This window comes from Polyergus mexicanus, unplaced genomic scaffold (assembly GCF_030449975.1).
Source record: "Polyergus mexicanus isolate NDT 795.1 unplaced genomic scaffold, iyPolMexi1.0 SCAF_10, whole genome shotgun sequence".
Classification (NCBI taxonomy): Eukaryota; Metazoa; Arthropoda; class Insecta; order Hymenoptera; family Formicidae; genus Polyergus; species Polyergus mexicanus.
Window position 1 is genome coordinate 2,256,141 of NW_027223330.1, and position 26,016 is coordinate 2,282,156.

Below are 26,016 nucleotides of genomic sequence, written 5' to 3' on the forward strand. Positions count from 1 at the left end.
ATGACATACCGAATCCCACGAGAACGGCTCGATAAATAAAGTGGATTTAAGTACGTCATCAAAGTGCGCTCAACTCGCCGGAAAAAAATCATCCTGATGTTACAATTAAGTTCACTGCGGTTAACGTTCACCGTCAGATTTCTCCAGCCGTTCGTGAAATCTTTATAGAAGTTGATCGCGCTGAAAATGATGTAGGTCAGCTTTCAGAAACGTACGTGGGGGGATATACGTATACGAGCGTCTTAGAAGGTAAAGGGATTTTTCACAAGAGATGTTCCCGTTTCTAACGTATTAATTTCAAACGACAGATTCTTCGATTATACGCGCGTCAAACTTTTCTCGACTAAGATAATAAAAATGTCGAGGCAGCTTTAAACTATTGTACATATTGTAGAATTCTGTCGAAATCTAAAATCGATCGGTCACATGAAATAAGATCGGAATTTTTTCCTCACAGTTTTAACCATTGCGCGTTACATTTCACAAAATCATCTTCTTTTGTAACTTTCCTCTAAATTACAATTCTGTTAAATCGAGAGATATACATTTTAAATCAAATAAAAAAGGCAACGTTTCACATTTTACGGTACAATCGATGTCTTTTCATGCTACGTTGTACCGCAATTTTCTCGCAGAGTGTACCGTACGTTGTACACAGGACGCTTCGTTCCGACATTTCCGTTCAGGCCTGTAACAGGCCCCGCTCGCTCGGTTGGCATATCTATTTCGCCGTTTGCTCCAGAGGGCGAGGTACACGAGTCCCAGAGTATTAATAAATTTCGCCGTATTGTGCTCTGCCTCTATGCAAGTTTCCCATTTCCCACCTCCGCGAGTCGTTTCTTGCACCACCGTCGTTCTCATCCATTTTCTCGTCTCTTTATCTGCCCTTGCTCGCGCGCAGCCACCGCGACGAGTATCTCCCATCGGGATTATCCGGAGTAGCGGCGCGTCGAAGCGCGAGCGAAAACGCGCAGCGGTGGATGTGCTATCGCTTTCCGAAAAGCTAAGCTTCTGAATGGATCTAGGAGGATTTCGCAAAGAGCGTCAAGGTCGACGAGGATCGAGGATTTCGCCAGCGTCGCGCGAGTCGTGTACAGCCGAAGAAGCGTTGATCATTGTCGAGAAAATTTCGCCATCTTTTAGCACCGACCGATTTATCCCCTGTAAGAATTTTTGCGAGATTATTCGAGATTGGTGCACTCTAATTCCGTATTCCAAGTGAACAAAATCTCCACATCGAGATATTATCATATAAATCAACTATTGTTGATTTTGTAATATTTTTTATTGACATCATCTCCAGCTATTCGAGTTAAGTTACTTTTAATTGAGCGAATTTGTTGACAATGGAACACTACAAAGGTAGTCTGAAGATTCGCGTGAAAGTTTCTTACGCTAATCGCGCCGAATCAGTTCGTATTCGCCGACATCTTCCTCGGTTTATTTTATATCGCCGTCCGACTGAAAGCTCGAAGTAAGGCGTTAATGGAGCGGATGACGTAGAGCTGAAGAAGCAGGTCGGGGGAGACTATCACTCATGCGACCGGTAACAAACGCATGGGAAAACTCTATTCTGGAGAGTTTGCGAATATCTACGACTACGTAGAGGGAAAGATCGCGTCAAAGTTCGGTGCTTTGTCATTTTTAGTAGCGACGACGTGACCTCGCATTTACGTCGTCGTCCTCGTACGAAGAAGAGAACACGCAGGTGCTCGATTGTCGATAATAGGAAGTTGGTCTGTTCGATCTTGAGATTGTTAAGATTCTCATGTATAATTTTACTCGAAAGTTTGAATATGCAGGATGAATGGAATATATAGAATTATCGAATTACACAATTTTATTTAAATTTAAATTTGATTTTGAATCTCTTAATTAGCTTAATTTTAATATTATATTAATTTAAACGTCCTATTTTTTTACATAAATTTTCTTACAGTTAAATTCTTAAAAAATAACACTATTATTGCACTCAAACTCTATAATTTTTCATACAACAGATATATATATATATACATACAAATGTATAAATTCAAAATATAGAGACGTATCTTATAGGATACACATTGCCAAGTTAATATCGTTGGCAGGATCTCGTTTGCACGCTAACGAAATAATCGCGCATACGGGAATATTATCAAAATTCCCCATAGAGTTGAGCGAGAATTTGGGCGGGCGCCGTTTGGCCGCGCCCCGAATGATAAAAGCCCTCGAGCGAGTCCTTGACCGTCTCTTGCGAAATTTGCGTCCTGGAGCGCCCGGCGTGAGAGTGTCGTGTACAAGTTGGACGTAAAATTGCCGGCGGAATACGAAAATATGCGAAGGGACCTTCCGGCGTCGTCGTCGTCGTCGTCGTCGCCCCGTCGTCGGCCGTTAAAACTGGCGAGGCATGTCCCATTATGTCCGTGGAATATCTTCGAGAGATAGCGATAGTTTCGCTTTTCTTCTTGCATCCTTTTTCTTCGTACAATATGGCCTGAAGCTGACACTTACGCGAGAGTAAAGTTTTTTTGAGCAGCTTGGAGTTGTCAATAAAAATATTAATAAATTCTTCGAGAGTTATAATATTTTACGTTATTTTCACGTTATATATAAATGATTGAAAATTAATTGTCATAAATTACATTTAAAAGGAATAAAATTTTAATCTTTATTTAGTTTTAAATAAATTTTAATTTAACAGTGTTTTATTATATATGTGCGACTGGAGACTTGAATACACCAAGATATTTAATATTGAAAATTGAAAGGTTTTGTCAATTAAATTTTCAACTTAATTAATTCCACGTACAAACGTACAAATACAACATATATAGAGATATTTTATTTTAACATTGAATTTTAGAATATCTCACGTAATCGATGAATTTGAAAGAAAAAATATTCAATCAAATTTTCGTTCAAGAAAAGTTACGTATGAATTTTGAATCATTTGTCACTTTTTCACTTTATGATTTTATTCTAACAGATTAGATCGAAATTAAATAAACTCACATTAAATATATATAATGTTGTATGTGTGTGTGTGCTTGTAAAGAGATAAAAGTGGCAGAAGTGGAAGAACTAGGGCAAATAATTTTCTTTCACACGAAAGATAACTCGAGATTGAGAGGAGCGAGTGATGCACTTTGCCACTCTTCCGCTACTTAGGTTTTCGAGAAGTCCGGAAGAGCATCAACATAGTTGTCTCGAGCTCGCCGCGAAAATTTCGGATAAAGCTCTCGATGGCAAAATAAAGCACGCGCTTCCTCTTTTCTTCCTCCTGCGAGTTGCGCCAGAGTTCTTCGCGGGTTGCTCTTCAATTTTCGAGCCGCGGCTCCGGAGGTAGGTGCATCGCGGAAGAATTTCAAGTAGGCGACACGTGTAAAGCATCGGCGGCGCAAAAACAGCTTCGGAAAGTGATTCTACTTCGAGGCGCGATGCAGTTTTGCTTGATTTTCGTTTCCCCTAGGAAAATCCCACCGGCGGAAGTTGCGCCGTTTCGAGAGCCGGGTTCCTCCGCGACTTCTTCTCCGAGAGTGTCGGAGAATATCGAAGTAATGTGAGAGTCGTGCGCCAGTAAATCGTGGACACGCGCCGATGTGTGCCCTTGTTTGCATAATACACTCTCACATATACAATTTTGTTAATGAAAAAAAGATCCTAACAATCTAGAGAAGCAATATCGACTAGTCTTTTTATTTACTTAAATCTTTTTAAGTTCACGTTCTTAATTTAAGAAGCAAATTAAAGTCTTCTCTGAAAAATATAATTAAGAGAATACAATACATATATATGTATGTATAAAAATTTATATATATAAGAAATTTATATATAAAAACGTATGCACAGAATGTGAGAGGGATGATTTTCTAAATATGTAAAAGAAGAGAGAGGAGATAGTGTGTGTGTACGTCTGTGTTTCTACTTTTTCACAGAAAATAATAGTATACCGAATAAACGAAAATAATAAAATTTGACATTGTCGGTTCTACCATTCTCTCATTTTACTCTAAAGCTAATTTTGGGGAAATATCCGTTGATTTAATTAAGGTTCGCGATGTCCAAATATCAGATCGGAATAGTTTATTAGTTATTTTCAATATGTGTGCGTATACGTGTACTAGCGTTATTGGAGCGTGGCTCACGCTGCACCTAGAATTATCGACAATTATTTTCGTCGACCACCAAACTGAAACGCTACTCTATTCGTGTGGTGCGTATATATAGATATAATTATAACCGTCCGGCGTCCAATAAGCTGTCAATTATCTCTCTGGATCGCGTTAAACTTGGAAAATTGCAGTCAATATCGCATGCTGCGTGTCGTTCGTTAATGTTGATTTTGGATTTAACAACTTCCTGATTGTTAAATCCAAGAACAGAAGCCTTTGATGATAAAGCTGTCAACAAGCAATGTCAACAGCTAGCAAAAATCGGCACAATCGACGCCGCGTTGAATTCTTGGCATATTTATTATTCTAATGAAAATTGAAAATTTATCTTTAATATTATTATTATTTGATGAAACCAATGGCGTGCACATTCGGTACTTCGGCCAAAACTCTACATGGTAAATAATATTTGATGTTGATAATAATCTCGTAATATGCAATATTATTTAAAAATTATGAAACATAATTTTTAATGGAATTTGTGTCAATTTAACAAATTATTGCTTTACGTTTATTACTATTAAAATTCGAGAAAAATTTTTGAAAAGGTAAAAGAAATATCACCTTTGTGTGCCTGCTAAAGATTATTATATCTCCTCTCTATATCATACGTGAAAGCGAACATTTATAGTCTGCGAAAAACATGGCGATTAATGTCAACGGGATTTATCAAATTTCGTCATTATAATTCAGAAACGGCATTTCGGGGAGGAGTTATTGCCAAACTTGAGTCGAAACGATATCCGAGTCTAAAGACGATCGAAACGCAATCCAAGAGTCGCAAGAGGGAAACTTGCGAGCTTTCTCTTGCCATCTTGTGTGTTTACGTCCGCGCAACGGCTGCTTACTATCTCAAACCGCACTCGCAATCAGAGATAATAAGAATGCTTTTTACTTTTTCATTTCAGATCGGCGCCCTGAACAATTATTACCTCTTCTCTCACAAGCGACTGCACAAGAGATCTCTCACTGTGAGCGAACTGCATCATAAGGCGCTCAGGGATGAACCGCGGGTAAGTCGACGCATTCTCGTACACCGCTAATTTAAAGGCATTTATTATCAAACGCATACGAGTACGAGGATATATTGCGTTATATTCATAGAATAGAACACAATTGACGTGTTTGAGAATAGGTATAGATTTATCTCATTGTCATCTACGAATTTTGTTAAGATTTCTTACTCATAATCAATTCTAAATCAAATTAAAGACCCTTTTTCGAAAATATTAATTTGATTGTTTTAATAGCTATTTTAATCGCGTTATTTAATCTCACTAAATAATTCTTTTTCCATTTTTGGAACGACATTGAAAAAAATTGATAGAATCGATGCTAGGAAAAGCGACGAGTAGTTCTGTGATGGAATATTTTGAGAAAAACCTATGCAGTGTTGTTTAAACAGTCCCGTCATAAAAGTACCGTTTTTTTCTCGGTATGTAGTCCCTTGTGCTTTTAAAAAGTTATTTTCCATTTTACATGCAGTTTTCTATCGCTGAATATTCTGTGTCGCTGCGAGAATATTCAGCGATATATCTCACAAAAGATTGCAAAATATTTCTTCCTTTTTTGATTGATTATAAATGTATTCTTTGTTTGGCTCTGATCTAAATTTTATTGTTGTGACAAACGTTGAATTTCAGCATGCTGTTAAAACATTTAGAAATAAAAAATTGTTTTATAATTTAGTGAAAGGTAGAGAGAGAGAGAGAGAAAGAGAATATTTTATTTTTAAAAGTATATTCTAACTTAATAATCTTTTGTTAATATTATCCTTTTGTGTTATCCTGTGTGCACGTACACACGCAAAGAAGTAGTATATGCGATTTGCTTAAAAATTGTTTGTATTATTTACGACAATAAAAAATATAAATCTATTATAAAATCATAAAATAATTTATGAAATTGCATAGTACCTGTGGATTTTTCGCTATAATTTCATCTTAGTATTCGCACGGGAAATACCTGGTGGACGCTTTAAGTGCACTCTCAGAGGAAGCCTCGTCGTCCGTGCTCTCACGAGGACGTGGCAAAATATCTCACTGTTTCGAGAGACAATATTGTCGTCGCCGCGTTTTTCGCCATTGTCCTCGTCTCGATAAGCTTCTCCTCAACGTGGATGAAAATTGCATGGTGGAAGAAAGGCAGGCGAAATGGTCGGAAAAATATCGCGTTGGAAAAAGAGAGAGAGAGAGAGAGAAAGTAACGCAGTTCTTCACATGCACGCAAGGGACACGATATAGCATTAATCATGAGCTACGCTCGGACAGCACGTGATCGCGAGGAAAATGCCATTTGCACGGGGCGGATGTGCGGAGGTAACTTCCGCGCGAGATATACATTTTTTTTCGAACTCGCGTTGCGCTCAGAGATCGTTGAGATTTATTGCTGGCGAAGCCACGGATACGTGACCGGGAAATCTCTCTCGTTTCCCCCAAGCGATCATGACTGGCTGCTTATTAATTGTGCAGCACGCTTAATTGTTCGTTAAAAAAAAAATAAGAGAGCGACGTTTTATTTTTACTTACTTTACATATTTATAAATATCGCGCAGCTCATGATGAACGAATGAATTTTATGTAGGGACCATTTCTTCTTTCAATTTTTTCTTTTTTATTATATCACTGGTATTTATAAATATATTGTATACATGTATATATAAAATATTACAAAATCGCAGAATTGGAAGGAAATAATTAAAGGATTCTTCGCGTATTTTCACTTTCGATTTCACAACTTTCCCTATTAAATTTAGTAGTTGAAATTTCAAATAATATATAAGATAATAGATAATAGATAAGTTTCATTGGATATTTTTTTATTAATTTTATCGCGATATTCATCAGTGATTTATGTCGGAAGAAAATTTGGTTTAATTTCTCAGAAAGAAATTTGACATTTCACGTTTAATCGAACAATTTTAATACCTGAAAAATAAATGATTCGATAATTTATTCGGTTAAGCCATCATATAATGTAGATATGTTTGAAAAATATAACTCGTATAATAAGATTAAAATCATTTTAAATTTATTTTTCAAATTTGTTAATATTTTTCAATTTTTTTTCTATGCTGGCATATATTAATTAGAATCCGATGATAAAAGCAGTGTCGCTTATAGGTTTCTTGTTATAAGATATGTTCAATATTTATTTTTTAAGCAGTATATATATATATTTATAAATACCAGTGATATAAATTAGAACGTTCGATATATATGATACATCAATCTTACTTAAAAATTGATAATGTGATGGAAGTTTTTATTTTTTACAAATTCTGCTTTTTATATATTTTTTTTAAATATATAAAATTTATATATCTATTTACAAAACTGTTTATAATTCATAAGAGGGAGATAGCAACACCTGTTACTATATTACCACATGAGACTGTCATAATCGTTTAATTTTAACATGTTCAATAATCGATGTAGGACAATATATATTCTTTCTTACACTCATCGTGTTGTTTGAATATTTTAAAATTCCTGTGCCCGCTACTTCGATACGACCGTGAAACTAATTCGGTTGATTCTGGCATCTCGCCAAAATTGTGCAAGTACCGATGAATCTGTCAGTGATACTGAATCGCATTGCGTGTCTGGTACGGCAATATGAATGAAACGAGAGGAGAACGCAACGCGCGTCAGAATTTAAAGCTCGTTCGCCCGAAGCGTTTTTCGATGATTGCGCGATTTATAATCTTCAATTGAGTCAATCTGCACCGATGAATTTTCCGCGTCATAGCACCGGTGTATATAACTGTTTAACCGATCAACGGAATGAAAAACTGCGATTGTGTGCTATGTTGTTTCTTAAAAAAAAAAAAAAAGAGAGAGAGATAAAATTGTATTTCTTTCTTTCTCAAGTCTCCCTGTTTTTTATCAATCTCGACTAAATAACACTAATATATATATAAATAATATATATATATATAAATTATTAAATAAATTATTATAATTATTAAATATTAAATAAATACATGAATTATGGATCTTTTTAAATTTTTATTATTTTGATATTATAAATGGGATGGGATCTAAGGTATAAATATGAATATATTAATGGTGAAAGCCTTTTTTAATCTCTTTAATATTTCTTAATATTTTCCTGTGAGAGATTTATATTGTAGCGATATGTACAATTATAAATTAAACTTATAACATTTTCTCTCTCTCTCTCTCTCTCTCTCTCGCTTTCTCTCTTATATTTAAAATTGCAATAAAATTTTAATAATTCTGCAAAGACATTAAAATGTCTTTCATTTTTGAGATAACTTGTAATTCGTCTACATCATTAGCGCGCGCCATATTTCGTCGACCAACAAAACCGACTCTGACGACGCTGATGACATATTCCGGGCACTTAGGAAAATTTGCGGTGTTACCGGTTTACATTACCTTGTAATGTCGCGTGAAACTTAGTGTAACATCGTGAGATAACAAAACGACGGCTAATGGCCTCGGGTCAGTTTACCAAGTTATCCAAGTTATCAAGTTATCCAAGCGATGACAAAGTCGTCGGAGTCGATGACAGGCGGTGCAAGAAAGCTTATTGTTACAGTCTCGATTATGCCTTCGGTTGCAGGTGCACTGGTTCCAGCAGCAACACGAGAAGAGGCGCAAGAAGCGCGACTTTGGTGCCGCGTCCTACGCGTTCGCCGATTATCCGCCCTTCTTCAGCGACTTCGGTCCGCGTCCGCGTCCGCGTCCGCGTCAGGCTACCGTCTTTCATCGCCAAAGAAACAGAGGCTTGCCGCTTCAAAACCTGTTCACGGACCCGCTCTTCAAGGAACAGTGGTACCTGGTAAGTACGGACTCTAACTGTACGGACCGCCGCGACCGGATACGTGACGGGAATCCAACGAATCGCGCGAGGCATCGAAGCCGTTCAATATTTCCGATTATTTTTTCTCCCTTCTTGAAAAGAGTCCATCGATGATGTCAATTCGGAGAAATTTACATTATACCTATATTTCTCGGAGTCTGTACGTGATAAAAAAAAAAAATATATGTAATATTATATTGCATTGTTCCGGTCGATTAAAAATTATAATTGACGATATATTACGATTTCTCACCGCATATTTCTCAATGCACATGTAAATATTTAATTATTTCTTTTAATGTAATGATCAAATAAATACTAATATTTCGATATTTTTTATATCATCTTCGTCGATCTGACTCTAACGAGAATATCGCCAACAATCATCCTCGATTATTATAGCGTCTCTAGTTCAGCAATTGTTCATTTAATTTTGACGACGTTGATACATAAAGAAAAATTATAAATCTTTCGGAATCTCGACGTAAAGAGAAAGATCGCGTATAATTTATAATTTATTAATTGTAGATTCGACCGATTATAGTATTTTGTAATACGAGATGTAACACGTAATATAGCTAGCTTTGCATTACAAGTCTCGATGAGCACTTAAAACAAAGTAAATACCCCGCGCATAGTACCATTCGCATAATCGCGGGTGTACAAACAATTATTAGGGTAATTACTTGGGCTTTGTACAAACAATCAATCAACTTGTTTGTTATCCGATCATTATCAGTCGCAACTAATGCGATCTCATTGAACGGGAGCCGTTGAATCGATTAACGGCCCGGTCCGAGATTATCGAGAATAATGCGCTTGGCGTTTAAAATCTCTTTCGCTTTGCTTATTCTGTCATTTGTTCGGTCGCATGGTTTAATCACTCCAAATTAATCCGTAGATTAATCGTTCTAGCACATTAGATTTAAAATACTTCCTTGTTTAACCGTTAAAGCGCTCTAGTGAAAATCATATTTAATTCTATGTTACCTATAATTAAATTATAAAATAAAAATGATTCTTCTTGGCCCTTCTCTATTTCCAATATAAAAGGTATTATAATTTATAAGAGCTATCAGAGATTTTTTTTTGCATCAATTTTGATGATACGAAAAATTTTCAGTATCTTTAATCGATATTTGTAAAAGCAATTCAAAAATCTGTAATTTAAAGAGGCAAAAAATTTTTAAATCATAGATTGTATTTTGATTGATAAAATTTTATTATTAAGAATTAATTCTTTTTTTTTTTTTTTTTTTTTTTTTTTTTTTTTTTTTTTTTTTTTAGTATTAACATATACGGGATTATCTTACGAATGGAAGTAAAACAAAGAGATATTTGTAATAATGAAAGATAATTGAAATAACATGGAATTAATAAGTTCAATATTTTCAGATGTCAGATAAAATCATTTTTTAACATTGTGCGAAAAAAGTCACAACTGCAGGAATAAATTAAGCCTATCGGCCCCCGATTCTATTATCAATTATTAAACACATGTTTTATCATAATTGTTTAAATAACGACGATTTCCTATTAATTAATTCGGAATTTTAAAATAATATTTAATATTTAATAATAATAAATTAGGATTTTTTTTCGAAGTTCAGTAAATCTACTCACTTAGCGCGCCAAGTGCATCGCACGTCCGGACTTTGTATTTAGCTCTCGCACGATCAGCGGGTCTTAATGGAACCGTTGTGCCGTGCGTATGTTTTCTTAGTCTTGTAAGCGGTTTATAGCGTGCAGCCGCGTGCCATCCGGAACGGCAGTGGCGAGAACAACGGAAGCGAGCAAACTAGCTTTTGGCAGATTCCGCCTGATCCGGTGGAAACTTTTCTGTCTCGTGAGCACGTCTCGCCAGCGCGGCGTCCCGGCCTAAGTTTCTTCGCCGAGTTCTCGATTATATCGAGTGTCCCGCTCCTAACTCTTCAGCTACTTTTATTGGCGAACGCAAGGAACATGCCGATTACTTGTCCTTGCGAATGCTACAGATAATCGGTTAAATTGATTAATTACTTTGGTCTTTAATCGTTTGCGCGAAATCTAGTTTTTTTTTTTTTTTATTCAATCTCAAGTTAATTTGAAGTTTAGTTATAATTTTATTTGAAATTAAATGACAAAAAATTATGAAGGAAGATAGCGCAAAAAAATTTTGCACATACATTCTCAAGAACGAACAATCGAAATTAATTAAAGAAACGATAAATGAAAGGAAGTATCGGAAATCTAAGATATATTCTGTTTTTTTTTTTTTTCCTGCAGTTTTATATAAGAGTTAATCAATATTAACTGCGAACAAGATTAAAAAATGAGGAAAAATATATATAATTTTTTACCGATGTAAGAGAAATAATTAAAAAAATAAAAATATGATTCGATATAAAGATAAATTAATTTTGCGCGTTTATAAAAATATTTTTTTTGCTCTTGAGAATGGCAGGAACGTGAGATTGCGATCTTGCGTAATGGACGTGATAACGCGCGGTATGAAACTTGAGCAGATCGAGCAAAGTCCGATACCTGAAGCCTTTTATTTACAGAGGATGATGCCCAAGTATGCCGATACTCTCAGGCGCGGAAACCACTATTGCGGGATAAAAGCACGGGGTGTGTAATATTCGTGACACGCCCGGAGCGTCGCCCGGGGAGCGATAGGTAACCAGGGTTTACGTAAGCTGAGGGATCAGCTCTGATACTCCGTATCGGTATCGATACTCTGGTGGTGAATTTGACATTTGAAAATAAGGATTGATATAGAAATATTTGCAAGCGAATTAATAAATGATAGAATTTTAAATTCTCTGCTAACGTACGAATTAATTAATGTTATTCCATATCGATTATTCATCGCTATCTGCATAAACGGGATTGTTAACTGCTGCTATTTTAAATTTAGCATTGCTCTTGGCGACGATCATTTTTTTAAATGACAGCGTTTCATTTATTCATTCAAATAGATAATAGATGATATGTGGTTGTGACAACGGAAAAACGAGGTCACGATAAATGGAATCCGATATTCAAACTTATATCCAACGTCTCCTATGAGAGTATATGAGAATATCATTCAAGTAGATTTTTTATGCTTATCTTCATACTTTGGATAAAATTATAATATCATGCATAGCATTATCAAGAAGCTTGTGCTCTTTTATATACGTGAATTTTTAATATTACTGTCTTCTAGTTTCGATTTTAGATGCTTCGTCTAACAAATTATTTTATAATTTGTATAATTGTCTAAGAAGAGAGAATAATGATTCAGAATCAAGTTTTGTTTTTAATAAATTTTTTCTCAACTCCGTGCCTCTAAATAGAGAAACCATGCTTCGTCTGTTACATTCTTGTGTCTACGATCATGACGTGGGAACGACATTTCGTCTGGACACGGCGAGGATGGGGGAGAGATCGCTTTTGTCGGGTCATGGAAGACGCTGGGATCAGCGAAGTAACCTCGGGTCGTCCCTGGATTTTTTTTGCCCTCTTTTTGTCGGGTCGACCGCACGCGTCGCGTGAGATAATAGGTCGTATATGTATTGTCTTCCCCGGGCACAATACGCGCCCACAATGTGTGCACGAGCCCATCCCGTACGTCCTTCGCACTGCGCTGACGGGATTACGGCGCTCTTATTCGCGGCGCCCGTAAATTTGCCGTTTCTTGCTGGATAATTTTGCTCGCGCCGACTCGTCCGAGAGGAAGAAGCAGCCAAAAGATCTACAAGGGCGTATCGTATAGAGGAGCGTGGCACAATCAGGGACCTTCTCGTTTTTTCTATGAAGCGATTGTATATCTCTCATAAAAGATAGAGCAGATAATATAATACGAAAATTACTTTGTTGGAGATACGAAACTTCCAAAATCTCCTCTGCAATATATTTTTTATTTTCTTAAATATACGATCCAAAATTAATTTTATTACTTAATTTGTAATTAGGAAGAGATTAATAAATGTACATTTTGTGGGTATTAAACAGTTTATAAATTATTATTGAATATAAAAAAAAAAAAAAAAAAATTGATTTAAATCGCCGAGGAATCTGGTCGTATTGTTCTGCGATTTCATCCATGAAATCACAGTCGGTTATTAATTTTTCATTATATCATATTACATAAAATGTTCTTAATTGCGCGTCTAAATAATATTATAGCAAAAAAAATTATCCTAGAAGCTAAATAATTATCTGCGTTTCTTGACTCTCAACAGTTTTTTTTTTTTTTTTTTCTTTTTCTATAATACATATATAACATATACAACTTCAAAATTTTATAAGTCATATATTAGCAATAAGTGATGCATAATACTCTCGATACACATCTATTTTTTACAATTATTGCGCGAAAAATATCAAACGCGATTTCCTGGAAAAATTTTCATTAGAGTCTTCCATCATCAAACACTAACGATAATCGTGTACCAAGTTCGACGTTGACGGTTCCCCGCCGTATGAACAAGGTAAAGTGTACGATAGCTACAGCGAAAAGCTCGGTAATTCGTTCCTCCTTCTCCTTTTCTTCGAGCTATCGAACTCTTCTGATCCCGTTGCATTCTCGTTGCACATAGCGCTCTCGATTATTCGCTCGCTTTCTCTCACTCCCTCGCTCTTTCCTTCTCCCGTGCTCTCGCAATGCTGAAATCTCAGCGCAGATAAGCGCTGACACGAACGACGGGGGACATGCATCGGTGCCTTCGGCCTTCCTCTCGGGCGAGCACGACAATGCGCAATCTAGTTAATGGAATCACAGGGGAAACGGAGCCCCGGGTACCGTCATGCGGCGCGCCCGGCTCGAAATGGACGAGTAAAAAAGCGGCAGCAGCCGGGAAAGGTGCATCGACGCGGAGATTGGCACATTCCCCGTTGCGACATGATGTCCTCTCTGCGACAAGAACACGCGTCCGCCTCGTCCTCTGATCTCGACAAGCTACGGGCGTAACGTACAAGAGTCGGAATCAAGGGAAACGTGTTCCTTTACATGCGCTCTGCGCGTACGATAGTTCGAAACGAGCTCGACACGTTAGATTTCGAGAGAATATTTTTCTCAAAAATTTTTCGGATTGCAAATTGCTCGCGGTATTTCTTGATTTCGTATGAGAAAATACATTTTTTATTTTAAAGTTCCAAAAGTATATATTTCTTCTATTTGCTATTGTTGAAAAAAAAAATTCTCTGAGAATTTACGAATCATTCGTTCGCGGATATCGCTAATTAAATCGATCGATACATTTTTTCAAATGTTGTAAATTTTTGTCGCGTTGAGAGAACTTATATTTATATATGCAAGTTTAAAGAAAGATACAAGTAAAAACTTGATTTTTTTAATTTGTAGTTACAGATATCTTATTTATCTTATTATAAGCTACTTATTATTACACACACACACACACACACACACACACACATTACGCAAAAGAATTTTTCGAAACAAATAAGCAGGATTTTTATAAAATAATTTTTAAACTTTGTTGTGTGTGTCTAGCGTACGAGTCATACATTTTATGTAGCTATTCCACCTCTTTTTGATATCCTGCGGAAGAACACTGGTAGTCATAGAGATTAGAGAACAGCATTGTGTGTTTTTGTGCTTTGCGATACACTCTACAAAAGTATTTCACTCCACTCGCGTACGTTCATGCACATGTAGAAAACGGAAACGCTGGATGCCCGTTCTCAACGGAAGATACGAGTCCCAAGATTATTCTCTGTGAAAGAACAAAAACGCGCTATTTCACGTATGCGATAATCAGAACTGGCTCTCGGATTTTTGCACATTGTGCTTTTTTTTTTTTTTTTTTTTTTTTTGTAAAAATTGTGCGGAATATAAAATATGCCCTTTAAAGAGAATTAATCCTAGGGTGACACGTTTTTCTTTTTTCACTGCAGAAGCCTGGATTACTTCCAAACTTTAAGCTTTGGAAACTGATATACCATATAGTTGTAGAGTCATTATTTTTTAACTGCGACAAAAATATACAAGTATTTTTCATATCAATTAAAATGATAAATTATTCAATTTATCTGGCATTGATATGTTTGTCGGTGCTCTCTTACGATTCTTGATTGCCTATCCTTTTTGATGGTTCATTTACGAGAGCCGCACAAATAATCATTCTACGCACGCACGAATTTATCGCGTCGCTGTCGCGAATTTTTTCGCCGTGATTCGAGACATGATCATACGCGAACTCGCACATTTACCGTGAAAACACGTGCGAAGCATTTGCGTATCGCATTTCCATATCATACATTTATTACGCAAATTCATGGAGCAAAATGCAAAACACCGTTCGTATAGCCGAAGCAATAATCAATCCATTATAAATGCATAAAACGGACGTTTGTTAGAGGATACAAATCACGTGGCTCGAATCGTCCGGCGATCGTGTCTCGCATATATTTTTTCCGCCCCGATATAACTTTAGGTGGCCACCAATGTCGGGAAAGCTAATAACTCTGTCAAAATTTCTATGGAATTTTAACGCGGTCGATATTTTTATCTGAGTCGCAATATATGTATAATATTTGGCGGTTGAAAAATCCCAGGTATAAATTATTGCTTTTCGAAACTGGAATTAATCCCTTTTTGCGATTATATATAGCATGACTAAATTAATTTTATACATTATTGTGCACAATATATATATTTTTTTTTATCGGCAAATGCGTATCGGAAGGAAAAAAAAATATTGCGCGATGTTCCACGAAACAGAAAAACGGCACGTTGAAGACGTCCGGTATCTTGTCTCCTAGCGTAATGCATATCGCGCTATGAAAGTTGTAGCTTCCGAATTTGTCGTGCGGCTAGTTATCCATTAATCCACGAAATCGTATTCACGCATACGAAGATATATAGCGTTACATTGCGGATTAATGGATTACTAGAATATCAATCAACGATCATATACGCGGCAACACGAAATTCGCGAATTAATTCATGTCGAAGAATCATGTACCGCTCCATGCGTTCATCATGACGCGCGGCGATTCATCATCATGATCTTTGACGAAGGTGAGAAATATTTTTCACACAATACAATATCAGAATATTTACGTTTACAGAAATACAATGAAATACATATTCAAACAAACAATTGTTTGAAGCAATTGTAAATTATAAAAAAATTAAAAATTTTTAAACTATAATGCAATATATATTTATATAGATTTCTTAGAGAATAATAATTTAAAATATAATTAGTTAAATAAAGCTTTTGTTCTTTATATGAGAGATCTTTTTATATAGAGATTCAGACAGATATCTTCATATCATTTTCTAACTTATTGTTAGAGTGGATCTTAATATAATAATAGCTTAGAAATTTTTATAACAGACTTTTACAAACAAATAAAAATTTCTGCGTAGTATGTTCCTATTTAAAAGAATACAACCGTCATAATATCATTAAATTTGACATTTCGTTATCGTAGAACGGCGGCGCCAAGGATGGGTATGACATGAATCTCGGTCCGGCTTGGCAGAAAGGCTATACCGGCAAGGGTGTCGTCGTTTCGATCCTAGACGACGGCATTCAGACCAACCATCCTGATCTGGCGCTTAACTATGATCATCAGGCCAGCACGGACATCAACGACAACGACGACGACCCGATGCCGAGGGATAACGGCGACAACAAGCACGGCACTCGATGCGCCGGCGAGGTCGCCGCCGTTGCCTTCAACCAGTATTGCGGCGTCGGTGTCGCCTACAATGCCAGTATCGGAGGTAAGAGGAATTGCAACGAGAAAATTCGGGATGACTGTTTTTAAAAACGCATTAATATTTTTATCTATTTAGAAATTATTAATTATAGATTTCATCGACAATACGGCTAAAAGATATTTTTAATATTAATGAGTATAATCAAAGGAATTAATTTCGAATAAGGAAGAAAAATAATGAGATTACTTTAAAAATACTTCACTGGACAAATAATGAAAATTTATAATAAATTAATTCGGCAGTTTATTCTATATTGAAGACTAAAATATTTTTCAAAGTCAAAAAAGATATTGCTGACTATTTTGTAAAATTTATGAAATGAAATAACCTTCTCTCCCGATGATTCCTGATCGCGTTAACTCTCCGATATGTTTTGATCCGATTGCATCAATGACGATTAGCATTATAATCCTGATTAACAATTTTCCAATTTTTCTTGTAATCTCGGATTATAATCTAGAAAGAAAGATAACGAATTGCTAATACAGGATTGCTGTTAGAATAATATGAAGATTGGATATTCATTTTAAATTAGAGAGAACGCGCATATCGTGCACATAATATGAAAATTGAGTAGTGCTTCGGTTGGCGTAACGTACACGATAGATCAATATTTTCTTTTCCTTGCGTTCGCTAGATTAGAGAATGGTAGAGTTATTTTATGTCCTGACGGAAATTTTACAAGATGCGCGTATGTGTGTACATGTGTACGCGCGCGCGCGCGCGCGTGGGTGTGTGTGTGTGTGTGCGAGAGTTGTTATCTAAGGGTATTAATATCAGATGACATGAGATGCTCGCGTCTCATATCAACTGACGGGTAAAAATTGGCGATATATTTAACAATATGTATATATATATAAAGATAGAAAAAAATATTTTTTTAATATTCAAATTAATAGAAAATCCAATCGTTCCGCGTATTTTCGATATTAATATATTTACGTATAGGTTCATTATGTGACAGATGCGCTGCAAATTATATTCATCAAAGCGTTTACCTTCGATACTAATTATGAAATAATATTTATAATTTAGAATATTTTTGAAAATGTTATTTACAAAAAATTATATGCAAGATACAACAGCGTGCTGTCAAAAAAAATTTGAATTTTCATTAATTTTTTACATTCACAGTTTTTCGTCAATGTTAGTAATCAGTTAATGCAATGTAAGGAGATATTTCGTTGTTTCTCGACGGCGGTATTTATCTTTATTTTATATCAGGTGAGAGCGAATCCTTCTGGGATCGTTCCAGCGCTGACTTAGCCAGCGCGAATCGTTTCGCGGAAATAAATAGTGCAGCGGCCGCTGGAAATGTCAGACCTGCTGGCGGTCGCTTTATCGTCTCGATCCGTTGAAGAATAAGCCACGTTTTCCGGTCATTCGCCGCTATTCCCTATTTTCTCGATGCTATCAAGCTGTATTAATTCCATTAACCCACTTCGAAACGAAACGAACGTCCTTAAGCCGTCGGGGCTTACGACGAGCGGAACAGGACGGAAACGATAGTGCGTAACGATACAGGAGGTGATGGGTGGGAGGGGGGGCTAGACCCCCGATGTCTTCTCAGTATTGAATTCGAGTAATTGATGGTCGTGTAAGCGCGTCGCGCAGCGAAATTAGAAATTCCGATACAGCGTGGGGGTAAGAAATTTCGTCAGAATCGTAAGACACGACGACTGTAATAGTGATTGTAATCAGAATTGTCACGTGTCAACGAGATAAATTAATACAGAGATCAAAGCGCGATAAAAATATTTGCCGGTTACTGATACAACATCTCGAGAAATTTGATTTCGGATGCAATTGAATGAGATTACATTATAAATATATTTACTGCTTGACAAACTTATTTTTGTAATGATTTAGTGTAGGAAAACTTTTTCTACATTTTTGCAAAAATTAGGAATCGAAAAAACTAAATGAATACTGGATTGAAGATTATGTATAATTCTGTATCTTTCTCTTCTCTGTATTCCGAATGCTTACTCGTCTTGATTATACGTAAGATCGATAACAATTCATAAACATATATATATATACGATCTTTTTTACACCGTGATTTGAAATCACGGCACACGAGAAGGATAGAAGAGCGAGAGAGAAAGGGGGGAAGGAAGACTTACGCACATATCTCCCGTGTTCTCAGGCGTGCGAATGCTCGATGGACCGGTAAACGACGCTGTCGAGGCCAGAGCGCTGGGATTGAATCCTGATCACATCGACATATACAGCGCCTCCTGGGGTCCCGAGGACGATGGCAAGACTGTCGATGGTCCGGGCCCGCTCGCCAGGAGGGCGTTTATTTACGGAGTGACGAGCGTAAGCTACATATATCGCGCGTCCACGGAGCGAGGGGATCAATTTATTTTCTGTCGCGAGCTTTCACCTCGACATTTTATTCCATTACTTCGGGACGATTTAGAGGCAACCTTCTTTTTGCCAACATTTCGTTGATGTCGGCGATGGCGTGAAATAAAGTTATCAATATTATAAGCGAAGATTTTGCAGAGAACGATTATGTTTTTACGTCAAATTGATTAATAGTCGGAGTATTATATTTCATAAGATATAAATTTTTGCAGAAACAATTTTGAGAATATAAATAAATTTCTTTTCTCAATTGCATATTAAATTATTTTTTTCGATTGACAATAAATTGCTTTTCTTCTGTTGAAAATGCAATTTTCGTAATTTTTTCACAAATAAAATAATACGCCACGTGATAACTTTTTACGCATACTATGATATACTTGAAAAAATCTAATTTTTAATTTTTCGGAATAATTATTAATTAATATAATATGGCTGCAATAATATCGCTTTCACAAAATTTATCTCACGTTCAGTTTTATTTTGCAGAAAAATAAAGCATTTCTAGTTATACAAATCTCAATGAAAAAAATATTTGTTATCGTTTAATTTATAATTTATTATATTATGATTTTCCAAATATTCATATCTTATGAATTTTTATTATATGTTACATAATTATATCGTTATTATATATAATTATGCTCTTTTTATTATTTTATCAAACTATACAAATATCCTATCGCTTCGTCGATTACGCGATTCATTTCCTCATTATCAACACATTCATGATAATGTTTTTTTCTTCCGTGCAGGGTCGCAAAGGCAAGGGCTCAATTTTTGTATGGGCGTCGGGCAACGGCGGTCGACATACCGACTCGTGCAACTGCGACGGTTACACGAACAGCATATTTACACTGTCGATATCGAGCGCGACCCAGGGCGGCTACAAGCCATGGTATCTCGAAGAATGCAGCTCCACCCTGGCATCCACTTATTCGTCGGGCACGCCCGGCAACGACAAGAGCGTCGCCACCGTGGACATGGACGCCAAGTTACGTCCCGATCATATCTGCACGGTGGAACATACCGGAACATCTGCCTCGGCGCCGTTAGCTGCCGGCATCGCCGCCCTCGCCCTTGAGGCGAATCCGACCCTAACGTGGCGGGACATGCAGTACCTTGTGGTACTCACCTCGCGGTCCGAGCCGTTGAGCAACGAGCCCGGCTGGATACTGAACGGCGTGAAGAGAAAGATCTCCCACAAGTTCGGCTACGGTCTGATGGACGCGGGCGCCATGGTCAGCCTGGCTGAACAGTGGACCAATGTGCCGCCGCAGCATATTTGCAAGTCCGACGAGATCAATGAGGAAAGACCGATTGATCCCACGTACGGCTATACTTTGAGCGTGTATATGGACGTCACCGGATGCGCCGGATCCTTGAACGAAGTGCGGTTCTTGGAGCATGTGCAGTGCAAGGTAAGATTGCATGCGGGAAAAATGTCGTCTTATTTTTAAGATAACAATATCTTATCGATTCTCTAAGAAGAATCTAGTATAAACTCGCGTTCTGTTTATTAAAATCAACATTTGCTATTTGATGCATCAAGTTAGAATTTGATTAAAAAATGAATTGTAATAAATAAAATTTGAATTGTTCGTCGTAAATCAGGTTTCTCTGAGATTCTTCCCGCGAGGAAACTTGAGGCTTTTACTGACCTCCCCGATGGGCACAACCTCGACCCTATTGTTTGAACGACCGCGCGACGTTCTCAGTTCCAACTTCGATGATTGGCCCTTCCTCAGCGTGCACTTTTGGGGCGAGAAAGCAGACGGCCGATGGACCCTGCAGATCATTAATGCTGGAAATCGACACGTCAATTCACCAGGCAAGCTTAATTTAATTTCTCATTTTTATACACGCGCGATATCTATAAACTACGCGTCCAGGAAAAAATAAAAAATTAGTTTTTATTTGCAAAGTAAAATAAAAATTTTTATGATATTTTAATAATTCTCGTTCTGAAAATATTTTTAACATTGTCTCGGTATTAATATTTAACGAAATTATTTAATATTTATTATTCTTAAAATCTTAAATTCCAGAAATAGACTTTAATAGTCTTTACCAAAAATAATCCACTCCCTTGTCTTCTTTAAAATAAAGATGATATTGCATTTTCAATTTGTATCATTTTTAATAATCAAGTTAATTACGGTTAATTCGATCTTAATGTTTTTCTCCACGTGTCCCATCGTTCCCGCTATAACTTGACCGTCTCGTCGATCTTGTTGCAGGTATACTGAAAAAGTGGCAGCTGATCTTCTACGGCACGTCAACGAACCCGATCCGGATACGCACGCGGCAGTTTAATCCGGTACATTCCTCGTACCTTCCCTCCCATTCCGTTCATTATCCGTTCAGGGTAGACGATGATCCGCTACAACTGTCCGGCTATCCGGGCAATAGCGACTTCTTTTCTTCGTCTACCTTTCAGAGTTACCAAGGCCCGTACTCCGGCGCCGCATCGAATCTACAGGCATCAGTGGCCACCCTGGATGGCTCGTCGGCGCCACTCCTGACGAATCACTTGCCCGGCGACGTCTCCTCGGCATCCGCCTTCGATTCACCCTCGGCAGCGTCATCAGCGCAAGCGGACGGTTCTCTCGATACTACCAGAAGGATACTGCACGACTGTGATCCGCAGTGCGACGCGCAGGGTTGTTATGGCAAAGGTCCGACTCAGTGCGTCGCTTGTAAGAATTATCGTCTCGACAAGTGAGTAAATGAACGCTTAAAACTCTTGCATAAGATAATTACCTTTTTTTGTCTCAATGAAAAGATACAATCTATAAAATCCGAATTTTTTAGCGTATCTGCTGAAATTCTTAAAAATAAAACCAAAGTAATATTGGATGGGTAATCTAATTAATATTTTATTCTCCTAAGGATCTATATGACATTTTTTATTTAAATATAAATATATTTAAATATAAAGTATTATATAAAATTATATTTGAATATAAAGCGTCATATAAAATTAAAATAAATATATTATAATGAAAGTAATAAAACATAAAACAATTTTATAGAATGCTACGAAACTGTGGATTACAACAGTAGGCATATCGAGTATAAAATTATTTGCTATTAAAAAAGCAAATGGTAATGCTAACATATTGATTGAAACAGTTTATATAACACACTATAATAGTGAAACTAATCTTCTTTTAACCACACTATAATTTATTTCTCGCAATAAGAATTCCCAATGGATCCGTCAATTCTCATTTTATATCTTTTCTCTTTGTTTGACCCTCCTCAACGTAAAATCGTTTGAGAAACAACGCGAGGGGTGTCTTTTCTTTCTTCCAGCACATGTGTCAGTCGCTGTCCGCCAAGGAGCTTCCCTAATCAAGGCGGCGTCTGCTGGCCGTGCCACGAATCCTGTGAAATTTGCGCGGGCGCTGGTCAGGACTCCTGTCTCTCCTGCGCGCCCGCTCATCTTCGAGTCACCGATCTGGCAGTCTGCCTCCAGCAATGTCCGGAAAGCTACTACGAAAGTATGTCGATAAAAAAATCAGTCTATATTCATCAATTATAATGATTTCTGTCTCATGAAATCGAAGTAACGTGCGATTTTTTTTTTTGCATTTCACCACGCAGACACCGAGAACAGCACGTGCGTGCCGTGCGAGGCCAACTGCGCCAGCTGTCAGGACAGACCGGACAAGTGCACTAGCTGCGAGCATCACTTGGTGATGCACGAGAACAAGTGTTACGCCGCGTGTCCCCCGTATACGTACGAGACGCAAGACTATAGCTGCGCCCCGTGCCATGCTACTTGCGAGACCTGCAACGGTACGGCAGAGAATCAATGCATTACCTGCCGATCCGGACTGTTCGCTTTGAACGGTGAGCGTCATTTATGTCAATAAGCAAAACATACCAAAAGAAATTTTAATTAAAAAAAATTGGGTCGCATCAGATATATAATTATTAAATGTGAGAATAGTCGCGATATTTTATATCATATGCGATTTCTGGTTCGAATATTGCAGGTACATGTCGCGCTTCGTGTCCGATGGGTTACAGCGCCGACAAGAAGCGGCGTGAATGCATCGCATGTCCACCCGGTTGTGCGACTTGCGCCACGTTGAGTTGCACTAGTTGCATTGAGGGCTGGAGCTTGAACAAAAAAGGGCTATGCGCGCCCGAGAGTCGCAGCAACTGCGACTCGGGCCAATATTATGAGAACAGCCAGTGCAAGATTTGTCACTCGTCTTGTGAGACTTGTGCCGGCCCCACAGAAGATCACTGCATATCCTGTCCGAATCCGTTATTGCTTCAAGGCAAGCGTTGCGTGTCCCAGTGCGATGACGCGTATTATTCCGTGGTACAACCTTCGCGACCGATTTGCGTTCCTTGTCTGCACACCTGTAAGAGTTGCGTCTCCCGTCTGAACTGCACGGCATGTCAAGATGGGCTGCAGCTGCAAAGCGGAGAATGCAGATCGTCTTGCGCGCCGGGGTAAGACGAAAGAATTTATCGTTACGATATTGAATAAATCAATAGTAAAATAGCATTGATATATTACGCTTTCTTTTTCCTCTTGGTTTCAGTTATTACAGCGATAGAGGTCAATGCGCCAAGTGTTACTTATCGTGTAAAACATGCTTGGGACCCAGGAGGGATCAGTGCGTCACTTGTCCGAGAGGCTGGCAACTGGCAGCCGGCGAATGCCATCCCGAATGCCCAGAAGGTTTCTTTAAATCCAATTTCGGTTGTCAAAAGTGTCATCATTATTGCCGTACATGTAAAGGTAAGTAAATTACAATTTGATAAATTAAATATAATTGCTTCTTAACGGGAAAATAATCGTTTCAGGAGAAGGTCCGTTAGAATGTACTTCCTGTCCTCCTCATTCGATGTTAGAAGGCGGATTGTGCATGGAATGTCTGGGCGCGCAATACTATGATTCCTTGACACAGCTCTGCAAGAGTTGCCATTCCGACTGCCGAAGATGCACTGGCCCCGGCAAGTTCAGCTGCGCCGCATGCTCGTTGCCACTGCATTTGGATAAGTTGAACAATCAGTGCGTACCTTGTTGTACAGGCAACGAAAAGGGACCTCAAGCTGAAGAGTGTTGTCTCTGTGATCCAGAAACTGGTAATTTTTATGTGATGATGTCTTCATATTACATGTAAATAATTTACCTGCTATTAATAGAGAGATTTTATATAAGCAACACGCTCATAAACACATTTATCGAAATAATAGTTTTTCTAAATTTATACTTTTTATTCTTGTTATTTATTATCGATATATGATGTGTTATTACATTATAGTTTATAAGATATAAATATCATCGTATAAAATTACTGTAATGGTATATTTTTAATATTTGTAGGCGGCTGCAGGAACAGCTCGCCAGCTGGTAAAAGAAGAGTACCGGGAACAGAATTCTCAGCCGACACTGCTATCTCTGAAACATATTTTGATAGCGATAGTAAATCAAGTAACAACGACTCGGCATCACTCGCCGTAACAGCAGCTACGACTATGGCAGTCGCTATTTGTTTAGCATCAATCGCGTTATTTGCAATGATATTCGTCGCTCTTCAGGTATGTATCTAATTCAAATTAAAAAATTTTTTAGTGATTTTGAAATCGTTGCAAGCTTGTATTAAGAAATATTTTCCGAATTGCAACAATTTATATTAGTATTATAAATTTAAATTTGTGATTCAAAGTATGATTTCTATATTGCTTCCGAAAAATAAATAACTCAGGGAATAACTGAGGGAAGATAAATGTGCGTGCGTCAATATTTTATTCGCAGGCCTGGTCCGGCAGAAGGGAGGCCAATATGGGATATACGCAGCTCGCCGTGAAAGTGGAACCGTCCGAAGATCCGGACACCGACGACGCAACAGAGCTGATAACCTAGACTTCGTTAACTACCACGTAGCTATTGACCTCATATCGAAGAATCGCAGAGAGATTGACGAGTCTCGATTGTGATCAGTTCGCGAGTCAGAAGTTATATGCTTTCACGTCAGTGAGGTCCAGAGATAGCCTACATATATGTAATGAGAAAATGGGAAAACGGTGATAAATACGTAATGGAAAGGAAGAAGTGGAAGAAAAAATAGGAGGAGGAGGAGCAAGCAAAGGATGATTTGTCGCAAACGTGATAGTAGAACTCCGTAGAGTACGAACAGCGAGAAAAGAAGAGAGAAAGAGAAAGAGAGTGAAAGAAAGTGTGATTGTTGTTTATCTAGCCGTGATGTGGTCGCATGAATGTGCGAATGTATGTTTAGCTAGAGATATACTTTTTGTCCGTCATCGTTGTCGAGTGCGTCGCCGATGCCATCGTCACACACATCAAGACACTGACGGTGATTCCAAACACGGAGAAAAAGGGTGAAGGACATTATGAAGTGCCTGATTAGTGACACCCTTGATTCCACACCCTTTCGCGTTCCCCCTCCGACACTTTCTATCCACGAATAACGCCGAATCTTCCGTCGATCATCATCCTCGCGTGCATCCGCAAATAAATAGAACTTCAGCCAAACGCGACGAACAAGTTACAAGTGTTGTGCGGTACAAGAGTCGAAAGCAATCTAGTTTGTTCAATAGCACCTTTGAATGATATCTATTGCCGTTTTTTTTTCTTTGCGCGACATTTTTGGCACAATCGACGATCGTTGTCGAATTATTGAAGGAATGAAGACACATCTCTTTTTTCGCCTCTCTTCGGAAAGGCTCTACCGACATTCCGTTAAGGAGTGAAGGGATGTAAAAGTGGCCTCCGTATATTAGGCTGAACCACGGACCACGTAATCGTAATCGTTAAGCGTGAGAATTATGAATGGATATTGTTATATATTTGTACAAATGATAATAGTAACAAGTGAGCGAACAAAAGGGGGTAATCACACAAGAATCAGGAGGGGGAGGCGAAAGAAACGATAGCGAGACGACGAATCC

At 37.7% G+C, this 26,016-nt stretch overlaps 1 protein-coding gene across 5 annotated transcripts in view; it reads left to right on the forward strand.

Moving 5' to 3' along the window:
- Fur2 (furin-like protease 2) overlaps positions 1-25,152 on the forward strand; it is a 305,563-nt gene extending 280,411 nt beyond the window's left edge. For 4 of the 5 annotated variants that reach the window (XM_070302402.1, XM_070302404.1, XM_070302405.1 and 1 more), the window contains 14 exons: positions 5,063-5,167; positions 8,745-8,963; positions 16,413-16,707; positions 18,854-19,026; positions 19,833-20,498; positions 20,692-20,908; positions 21,318-21,798; positions 22,396-22,583; positions 22,687-22,935; positions 23,082-23,550; positions 23,643-23,842; positions 23,908-24,189; positions 24,431-24,645; positions 24,863-25,152. In XM_070302402.1, coding sequence (XP_070158503.1) covers positions 5,063-5,167; positions 8,745-8,963; positions 16,413-16,707; positions 18,854-19,026; positions 19,833-20,498; positions 20,692-20,908; positions 21,318-21,798; positions 22,396-22,583; positions 22,687-22,935; positions 23,082-23,550; positions 23,643-23,842; positions 23,908-24,189; positions 24,431-24,645; positions 24,863-24,970 — 3,867 coding nt within the window. In that variant the 3' untranslated portion in view covers positions 24,971-25,152. The remainder of the gene's footprint in view (positions 1-5,062; positions 5,168-8,744; positions 8,964-16,412; positions 16,708-18,853; positions 19,027-19,832; positions 20,499-20,691; positions 20,909-21,317; positions 21,799-22,395; positions 22,584-22,686; positions 22,936-23,081; positions 23,551-23,642; positions 23,843-23,907; positions 24,190-24,430; positions 24,646-24,862) is intronic. The other variant, XM_070302403.1, reaches the window with a different exon arrangement.
- Positions 25,153-26,016: the final 864 nt, after the last annotated feature.